At 43.1% G+C, this 10,548-nt stretch overlaps 1 protein-coding gene across 3 annotated transcripts in view; it reads left to right on the forward strand.

Moving 5' to 3' along the window:
* The window catches only part of UPF2 (UPF2 regulator of nonsense mediated mRNA decay), a gene marked incomplete at its 3' end in the record, with an annotated part of 71,701 nt that extends 62,320 nt beyond the window's left edge, over positions 1-9,381 (forward strand). Inside the window, exons 22-23 of one of the 3 annotated variants that reach the window (XR_014227960.1) lie at positions 4,998-6,980; positions 8,057-9,381. Coding sequence is in view for 1 of the 3 variants with exons in the window: in XM_082309953.1 (XP_082166079.1) it covers positions 4,998-5,007 (10 nt within the window). Of the gene's footprint in view, positions 1-4,997; positions 7,951-8,056 lie in introns of those variants that run through there. The other 2 variants (XR_014227961.1, XM_082309953.1) reach the window with 2 other exon arrangements.
* Positions 9,382-10,548: the final 1,167 nt, after the last annotated feature.

Raw genomic sequence — 10,548 nt, forward strand, 5'->3', positions numbered from 1 at the left:
TTGTGTATTAAAAAAGGACTTTGGCTATCAAGCTGTTAAATGATACCATCAGGAAACACAAAATTTACAAAAGTAATGTTTTTTCGGTGATGGGATTATCATGAAAATGCTCTTTTACAGTTCTGGAGAACAGCCTCTCTTTAAACAACAGGGAAACATGTTTTTGAAGAGGATTGAGTTCCATTAAAAGGCTTGCTTATAAAGTGAAATGTGAATAACCACATTTTATGAAATCTATTTCAAAACATTGATTACCAAGAAAGAAAAAAGAGTTGCAGTAAGAAATTTGACTATAGAGAAGCGAGCCTTACCAAGGAGTTTTTTTAGCTCGTTAAACCTCTACTTACTAAAATCGGTAACCTCAAAACTCGCTGCTGTTTTGGAAATATAGTAAAGAAAGAGGACTGTCTGTAGCAAAAGGCCCATTGGGATGCAGACGTAAGCCGACAAATGAAATCATATTCAAGTTAGTTGGTCATTTCAGGTCTTCTATTTGCATCTGACTCTTATTTCACTCTAACCCATTTAAAAAAGAAAAATGAAGCATAAAGGTAATAACAGGATGCTAGCACTTTATTAGATAAATATTCTCATAATAAAGAGTATTTCATTAATGCTGAAAAATCAGAGTATAGATAATAAGGAAAAATGTGAATTTAACATGATTTACTGTTTCAGCTGCTGGACAAACACACTTCATACCTCACCCGTGATGCAGCTGATGTATTGACCAATATTATATTTTGAAGCTTTGAATTCACTTCTTATTGCCATATACCAGAAGTCTTGGGCAGCCTAAATCCAATTTCTCCGTTAGGCTCAGTCTAGCTGATCGCCATGGACTGTCATTGTCTCAAACCAGAGAAGCTCTTGGGTATTGGTGTGGCACTGTCTGGAACTGACAAATCTACCCCTCGGTACATCACGCTGCTTTTGACATCTCCAGTTGTCATTTTCAATGATCTCTTGTATTCTTTTTTTTTTTAAAAAAAAAGAGGTCATCACTTCAGCAGTAATGTTTTGCTCTTGCTTCAGAGATTTTTGTGATGAAATGGCTCCTATCTTCACATTCGAGATAATCATAAATACTAAAAAATTCAGTGCTCTATTTAATTGCGTGCTAGCTCGGTTCACCTTATTCTTTGCCACCTTTTTCACCAGTATTTCAATCGTGACCTTTTCTCAGTTCCTGTACTTGATCCTGTACGACATCCTTTTCCCTAATGCATACGCGTGCTAGTGTAGCTTTCCATGAAAGCCATTCAGACTCCGCAGAGAAATTCCAGCCTCCCTTTTCATCTCTCTTATGGGAGGAAAGCCCAGGGTAGGAAACTGAAGGAGGGGTTTGCAAATCCTGCAGCTTTTTTTGGTGGACTGCATTGGAGTTGAACAGAAAAGAAGAAAAGAAGCGAGGTCCTGAGGTTTTTGTCTTGGCAACACGGTGCTTGTTGGGCTCCACAGATGTAGGTGTGAGTCTAATCCGTATCTAAAGGTGAAGAGAGACCCGATCAAAATTATAGTTTAGAGGGAAAGGAAGGCATGATTTCATTTATTAGCATGCTCATTTATAAAGACTCTTTGTTTTAAAAAGTTGTTTCAATATAAATAAATAATAACAATAAACCAAACAAAAACCCCTGCAGCTTTGTGAGCCTCTGGAAACTACCTACCAATCCTCAAAACACCTTCCTGATAATAGCCCACTTTGCATACTGTGACTTTGATTTGATTTTGTCAGAGTATTTTATTTTTCTTCAGCACTGAGAATATAAAATAACTTGCACAACTTCAGATTCTCTTACTTAGGCGAGTCTAGTTTTTGTGGTGAATCTGTGGTGTTTACAGTGTAGAAGTTGGTAATTCAGATTTGTCAGGAAACGACCAGAGCACCTTAGTATTTTATTAGTCCAGAAACACACGCTCTGAAGTGTGATTGTTCCAGAGAATACGTTCTTGCACAGCTAAAATGATAACCGCTATATAAAATCCAGAGCTACTTTTTTTTCAATACAAAATGGCTAGGTTAATGTTCTGCAGAATGTGATTTCCAGTTTTGCTGCTGAGAATTTCGTCACACCCGCGGCAGTAACGTGTCTAGAGTGAGTCTAAACGCCTTTACCCTTGCTGACGTTTCTCTCCAGCCCCCGTTAAGGTACAGTATGTCTGTCATCTCTGTTACTGCGTTCGTTACTGTGGAATCCAGTCACCGCACGGTCTGATACGCCAACAGACGTACACGTTCCCGTGTGGAAGACAAGAGATGGTTTGTCCAGGTCCATAGGTTTATGAGGCAGGAAAGAAGCTGACTGTGGCACGACAGGCACTTGAATTTAAGTTTCCCAGGACTGAAGTTAGTACCCTCCAGTATCTATCTTCTCTTGCCAGTACACAGGAATGCGTACATGCTGTTTATTCTCAAAGGCCAGTTTTGTGGGGGGAGAGCAGAAAGCAAAGGTGGGTCTCTCTAAGCTCTCTCTGCTGTCCATGCAGGCAACAGTTCAGAGCAGGAGTCGGAACTTCAGAGGCCGTTTTCCTCTTTAAGAACTGTTCTCCCCCCTAAAGCTCATGCATCTGGAAGCAAGAAAACGTCTCCAGCAGAATAAGGCACAAAAAGAAAAGAGCTGTTCATGAAAGAGAGTTGTGTTTAAAACAGAAAAATACATTTCAGGTGTTCATTGTGTTTCTATTTCATGTTCCTCGTTTTGGTTAATGTGATTTGGGGGGAGAGAGAGAACAGAGAGCACCAAAGCTGAGATTAGTCATGAAAAGCCAAGCAGCAAGTGAGGTTTGAGAGGAGGTGTCTGGAGGAGAAGGAAGGTGCTTGAAATTCGTGAAGAAATACAGTACTCCAGAAATGCCTAGCGCATTGTGGGTCGATGGAGGACATGAAGGGATTAGGGAGAAGTCTGCAACTTCATCTCAAAGATCTCACCTGTTACGAAATAATAATTTTTTGTGATGGTGTGATGCCAACGATGTGCAAAAAGGACGTGATTTCTTAAGTTACATATGTTCTCCTGGGCACGTTTCAACTTCAGCCATAACGTTGTCTTGCTGACTTAAATTCTGCCAACGTCACACGTGCAATGGATTTGTGATTATTTCCTAGCCTGTACCATGGTGTCACGCTTCTGTGCCTTTTCACGAGTTCTGGTTTTCTGCTCCAGCCGTGATGAGGTAAAAGTGTATCCGTGTGTTTCTGTATCACACGGGAGCATTTAGGCAGTATTAATACTTACTCAGTGGTGTGGAAAAGATGACTGTAAGATTTTAATACAAATTAATAACTGTGTGGGTAGCAGGGAAGGGAGGTGGGGGAGGAGGTCGTGGAAAATGGATTCATTTTACACATACAGTTCAAGATGTCTTTAATTACAGCTACGTACAAAGGTTGACCTTGACAAATAGAGGTTTGGATCAAGTTTATTGATTTGGTGAGAAATGTCATGTGAAATACGTGTTTTTAGAAAAACTGCTGCTAGGATATTTTTACCAGCAGCAGCTTGCCCTAAGCCACTGAAACGCTGCTTACGCTGCCTTACCTGCCGCCAGCGTGCCGTGGCAGCCGCTGCTGTGGATGGGAGTCATTTTTATGAAGTTAGATACACGCAGCTAGTCCGGGCCTTTCTCCTTCCCTCCCCATCAACAGCAGAATTATTTTTTTTTAAAGGGAGATAGAGAGGTAAAAGCACAATTCTGCAATTCAGTGATGTTTGTTACAACTGAGAAGAAACTTCATTCTGCAAGTAAAATCTCATTCTACTAAATATATTAAAATTAAAGTTCCTTTCTTTTGCAACCACATAGCCAATGTTCCTGATATCGAGTGTGCCACAAAACTGGAATATTATATTACCTAACGCTAAAAGATGGTTAAAACCAGATGGTAATAGAAGCAATACTGCAGTAAGTTCTAGTGATGCATCAGCTCGGTACTGCCTGACAAAAATATACACTGTGTTTAAATAAAATACACAAATACCAGGTAACAAAACAAAGCAATACATAAGAATACAGAACTACTGTGAAAGCTTTGTCTGTTATAAGAAATGCAGAGTTACTACGTCCAGTTTAATGTACTTGTAATGTTTTTCTTGCAAGGTTTTCAATAAAAACTAGGTTTAGATTAAATTACTGTTCAACAAATGTGTGAGGTTTATGCACTAATGTAAAGAAACATGAACTGTTTCGTTTACATGGTAAAAGACTTGGGTGTGTAGCCCTGGAGCTTTCTTGTAATTGTAAATATCTAATTTTTACTTTGCTTTGTACAACTAAATTTTAATTTGCAGTCTAAAAATCAACTGAATGCCAGCCCAGATACAGTAACTGACAGCTGTGCTGAAGATGGGGATGCTAGGTTAGCGTTACTGCTAGCTTCCTCTGGTCTTGTTGAATCACGTGCCTGCAAATTGGTGTAATTTTTCAATGCTTATTTACATTATTAGGAGAATTAAATGTGACTTTTTCTGGGTAGGGACATGTTTTTCATGATCAAGGGATGATGGAAGGTTTTTAATACAACTGTCGACTCTCTAAAAATGTTCTGAACAATTATTTGACTCTAGAAAGCCCTCTCTACCATTTCTGCAGTTTTTTCTTTCTACATTTCTGCATTTCTAAACATTAAGAAACTGCATAAAAAATGAAAACTCTTTAAAATAACTTGTATTTCAACAAACTCACAAATCAGCTGTGCACTTCAGTAGTTTAGCGCTCATCTCATCTAGGAGGATAAGGCAGCTGCCTGTTTCTGAACAATTTTAGACTTGTCTGAAATTGTGTAGGGGACTTTTTTTTTCCTGATAGAAGTTATCTACCTTCTTTTGTCCGATACGGTCTTTTGAGAAATTTGTGAAGATAATAGAAATAAGTAACTTTAATATGTAGAGGCTAAAAATACCAAAATCCTTAGCAGTTGATTCCACTGGTTGCTAACACGTACAGTATTGGATACCTCATATTAAACTATTTCTTTTTTTCCTTTCTTTTCTTAGGAGACGTTGATCCAGCAGCAAGTGTCATTTCATTAGGTTCTGTATCTCTGATGTTGTGGATAGTGGAGTCCTCCAGCGATTAAACGAGAGCAGTGGACACATCTCAGCATGTCAGTCTAGAGCGTTCAGAATCGAAACCTGGGACAGGCTGGGGCCGTGGGGCAGAAACAACAGCCTCCCCTCTTCCCCCCCCAACCCCGCACAGAACAAGTGGAAGCTTCCAGTCATGGCCTACCAAAAAAAAAAAAAAAAAAGGGCAAAAAAACCCAAAAAAAAAAGCTTTTTGTTATGGGAACCGTGTTGAGGGTTAATTTTCTTATAAGAGCAGAAGTAAATGAATGAGATGGTTAACTTGACCACTGAGCAGCTCGGCAAAAACAAAGATCAACCTGAAATTCAGATGGATTACACTGGAACGGAAAAGGTCTTTGACAGCTCAGTATGTGGGAGAACGCAGTTCTAAACTTGACGCAAGTTACGTTATCTCCGAATCGAGCACTTTGTGTTGGAAGGATATTCCTTGGGGGCTGCAAATCTGCAGTAGAAAAATGCAGAGCAAACGGTGAAATCTAAAAGAAAACCCTGACGAGTAGGATAACTTCTTATCGAACACTCCTCAGCGAGAAGGTTTTTGGTTAAGCAATAGCCTTTCGCTGCCAGACGAGCAAGAAAGAGGGGGTGGGGAGGGGTGAAAAACTCAAGAGCCAAGGAGGTAAAATGTCTGTTAAGGTTTAAAATAGAATGCGAAGTTGATGAACACAGGGTGTTGACTCGTACTGCTTGGAACAGCCTGACACCAGCCGAAGGACAGGGATATAGTTGAGCTCATTGTACGTATCATTGAAAACCAAAACGTGCCAGTCAGCGTAACAGGAGGATGTCAAGGAGTGGATCCAAATATTTTGTTGATCTTCATGGGTTGATAAGCCTCTGTGTCTATTGAAACAAACAAACACAAAAAGTTAAAAAGATTTAAGTCTCGAAACAAGTAGAATTTTTATTTTTTTCTAAGTAGAAATGAGGTTTCTTGGTCTGTTTCTGACAATCTGTTATTTATTAGCGTAGTTTTTTGTTTGCTTTCAGGTAGAGGTAGTTAATTGAGTTAAGGAGCTCATCTGTATGTTACTACTAACTCTTTTTTCTAGCTCTTTTAAAATCCTTTTTACCACTGTTTTTGGTTTCTGCATGTAGGAAGAGAGACCTGTAAAATTGTAACATTTCATACAGAAATGCCGCCCGATCTTCACCAGCTTCAGAAATCTGACCTTTGCCAATGCTGCAATAAAGTGTTGTAATTTAGAATGGGCGTCTGTCTCTTTACATTGACTTTGCTCTTCTGAAATGATGTTTCGAAGAGTTTGTGGTCTGTCGTGGGGCTGGAGCTCGGACAGGGCTTCATACAAGCGAGGTGAAAATCGATGGCATTGTACCAGAGCAGGATTCCTGCCCCAAGAAACATACGTGAAGTGCATTTAGTAAATGTAAGATTTTCTTGCTGTTTAGCAAGGAGTTGTGAAACAGAGATCATCGTTTCACATAAGGTAAGCTGTCGTACGAAGTGACTTCACCACCGCCTCATCGGCAGCAGCCTCCCGTTGCCCCCTTCGTGTGTGCGGACCCGGGGCTCGTGCAGCGGCGGGGTGAACCCAGCCGGGAGACTGGCCTGAGTCACATCAGCAAGGATGCTTCGGAGAGAAGAATTCAAGGTTTTTACGATATACCTATGTTCTTGAATCGCGGGATCGAACACGGAGAGTGGGAAAAGTGCAGGCGCAGCTTTAGGTCGGCTCCTTTCCCGCAGGCGCCGCGACAGCCGTCGGGGTTGCGAAGTGCTGGGATCGGCAGAGCACGTTTCCCCAAGGACGTCGCTGGTCGGGCTGGCCGTAGGCAACTGCCAGTTTGCGGAGCCGGGAGTGAAGTTTTTATAACATCCCACGGAGATGCGTCTCTCTAGATTTCTGCCAGATCTCATCTCGGGAGGAGGCGAGTATCCTGAGTGTCTGCCGTCGCCCAAAAACCCTTCTGAAAGCTGTCCCCGGTGCGGCTGGCTCTGCCCAGGAAGGCGCTTTCCGTGCCGTGGCTGTGCTTGCAGGTGCCTGTAAGGAGGAGGGCATTGTAGGAAGACCAGGTCTTCATTTCCAGTCTTGGGTGGTTCTTCTCATAGACGTTTTTTCCATGCAAAATTTATAGGTACATTTATTAATCACATTTGTAACTCTGAGCTCCTCCAGGAATGTCTTCTACAGCAATCTGACCGTATCCATTGGTCAAATCTAATTTCCGCTTCCCTGATGAGAAATGCCTGCCAATTCCTAATAGCAAATTAAGCATCTAATTGTGGTTCAACCGAAAGTCAACTTCCTTTTCTCAACATGCTGCTTAGTTTCAAAGGCATTTAATTTATCCAGATTGAATAACTGCGTAAAAATAAAATGTGAATTCACATTGCCTCTATTTTGTATGGGTCAATCAAATGTCTTGGATGGAATCTGGATCGATGGAAATATCTTTATAAAATTATTTGCTGTAAATAGTTTGGGGTCAGCTGGAGCTTTCCCTGACTTCAGGCTCAAATCAAAAAACAATTCAGCGAAACCTCTTGAAGTTTAATTTTAAAATAAACTCTTCCAAAGTTCTGCTGAATAAAAACCTCAAGTCAAAAATCACTGCGAGTGAAACAATCGGGGCTGAACATACACAGCGGGGAAAAAAGTGTTTGGATCCTATTTATTCTTTGCTTTTCTGTCTTCTGGTGGCGTGGCCAAGCGCCGGCCTGCTGCTTGCAGAGCGGGTTTGCCACCCATTCACCTACCGTCGGTTGCTAAAGGGATTGCGTGGCTTCCTTCATCTTCTGGCATTAGACTGGTTTGCCTTCCTTTAAAGGATATTTAATGAAAACGGCCAGGTGAGCAGCCTGCTTTCGGTGCCGGAACGGGAATAACCTGTATTTCGGTTGGCGCTTGTCTGTTACTGATGAATATTGCTGCTTTACCCAGATTACAGGATGTTTATTTTAATTAATGAAGTTATGTCTCATCATTGCTCCTCTTTTCCTACAGCACAGTGACCCGCAGGTGCGAGAGGTCGCTGGGGAAACCGTGCCAAATTCGAGCTGTGGCATCGTCTGACGGGAGAGGGGATGTTCCTCCGGCAGCGTTTCTAAAGGCCCTCTTGCAAAGAGTATTTGTAAAGCAGCATTCCCGAACACACATGGAAGTAGTTAAATCTGGAAAAATGTACGTAGGTGAAGGAGAAATTGTTTCACGTCCTTGATTGCGTAAAAGATTTCTGTTATCTTATCGTTCTCTGGAAAGAATTTGGACTCAAGTCAGGTCCGGGGCGTTTGAAGTTGTGTCTTCGCCGATGCGAGGCTCGTTGAGCTGGCTTGCTGACAACCAGAAAATGTGTTGCATGATTGTACTCAACAATTTTTTTTTGCCTCAGTTTTGGATGGTAACCTCTCTTCACGCGTCTCTCAAGCCCCTAAAACTCAAGGCAGGGAGTGGGGGAATGAAGTCCTTCCCCTTGTAGGAGATCGGATTTGTGACCAGCTGAGGAACATGACCGTACCTAGGTCCGTGGGAGCTGATGAGGTGCACCCCAGGGCTCGGGCTGGAGCACCTCTGCTGTGAGGAAAGGCTGGGAGAGCTGGGGTTGTTCAGCCTGGGGAAGAGAAGGCTGCGGGGAGACCTCATTGCGGCCTTTCAGTACTTAAAGGGGGCCTACAGGAAAGATGGGGACACTTTTTAGTAGGGCCTGGAGTGACAGGACAAGGGGCAACGGTTGTAAACTGAAAGAGGGTAGATTTAGATTGGATATAAGGAAGAAATTCTTCACTGTGAGGGTGGTGAGGCACTGGAACAGGTTGCCCAGAGGAGCTGTGGATGCCCCATCCTTGGAAGTGTTCAAGGCCGGGTTGGATGGGGCTTTGAGCAACCCAGTCTGGTGGGAGGTGTCCCTGCCCATGGCAGGGGGCTTGGAACCAGATGGTCTTTAAGGTCCCTTCCAACCCAAACCTTTCTGTGATTCCATGATTTGTGGCGCGTCGCTCGAAAGCCTGTTTGAGCTGAGGTGCTGTGTTAGTCCTTGCCCCGGGATGGAGCCAAGGTGGCTGGGAAGCTCCGACATCAGAAAGTGCCGGGTTCACCTGGGAACGTCAACGCTTGCAGGCACCACCGGGAACTCCAGCGGGCGGTGTTGGCTGTCCTTTTCTACCCTGCAATGCTGTAGTGTCGTAAAATTTAAAAAATGGTATAAATATTTTAATGAATTGCTGAGTGTTCAGGCTTTTTCTAATTTTATTGACTTCCCAAGCCTTCAGAGAAATAAGTCAGTTCTGCTGTTTGTGTTACGGAGATAAAAATATATGCAAACACATCAATGCACGTACACGGCAGCACACGCGCATAATGTAATTTTATGTACATTAAGGCTTAGAAAACCACCTCTGTATTGCGGAGGCGGCCTGATTTGCTGAAGTTTTCAGGTTTTTTTTTGTTTGCCCTTCCCGGTGAAGCAGCAGTTGTGTGCTTGGCAGGGCGGCACGGCGAGAGCTGTGAGGAGTCACCGTGTTGGGCTCCGGCGGTTTGCTGATGCAGCCTCCTCTTTACCTGGGAGCGTGGTTGACTGGAGGAAACGCGGTGCTGTGGAAAAGCGCTGACTCGGGGAAATAACCCAGGATGGGCTTCGCGGCTTTTCCCGGCCCGTCCAACCGATCAGCAGCAGCACCGGCTCAGAACGGCCGCGGCCAAGGGCGAGCAGTTGATAGTCCCTGCGCGTTCCACCTGGAAGACCGCGGCCGCGGCCGGCAGCAGCGTCGGAGGCACCGCGCTGGCGGAGCACGGGTGCGGAGCCGCTGTCGGCTACGCGCTCGTTATCGAAATGGTCATTGCGCTTTCCTGTCGGGAGGTATAAAGGAAGGTAGATAAACGAAAAAGCGAGTAAACAAACTTGCCAATTACTCCTGTCCACAACAAGTGGTGCTGTAGTATTCCCACCACATATCCCAGCCCGGTGCGTGAATATTTTCAAAATAAATACGATAGTAATAATACCATGAGCCTGCTGTTGCCCCTGATAAATAAATTTTTTCCCTTTTTTTTTAATTCCTTTTGAGCTTTGTAACTCGTTTTTTACACACTGACGTTTTTCCTCGGCCACACGCCGTTCTGCCCCGCTGAAGATGCTCGTCGGAGACGACACTTCACTGTCTCTTCTCAGAACTCAACTATAAATAGGTTTTTTCCAACCACTCCTAAGGGGATCCAAGCGCACTGGGAGTAGGAAACTATTTGGGCAGGAATCAAACAAGTGAGTAATGTCAAAACATTTACGTGTATTGTTTTGAGTTATAAAGTTTGCTTTTAAGTTATTGTTGTCAGGGTATGATTGTGCCATTAAAACACTTGGTGTTTATGATGGTTGTTAGAAGAACAAACAGTGTTTTGTTAAAAAGACTCCTTCCTTCCTTCCTTCCCTCCATTACCTGGATCCAAGCCATCAGGCAAATAGAAAAATGGTCGAGACACTTAAAAAGGAGGAAGAAATTTAG

This window comes from Platalea leucorodia (genome assembly GCF_965183815.1).
Source record: "Platalea leucorodia genome assembly, chromosome: 4".
Taxonomy (NCBI): domain Eukaryota; kingdom Metazoa; phylum Chordata; class Aves; order Pelecaniformes; family Threskiornithidae; genus Platalea; species Platalea leucorodia.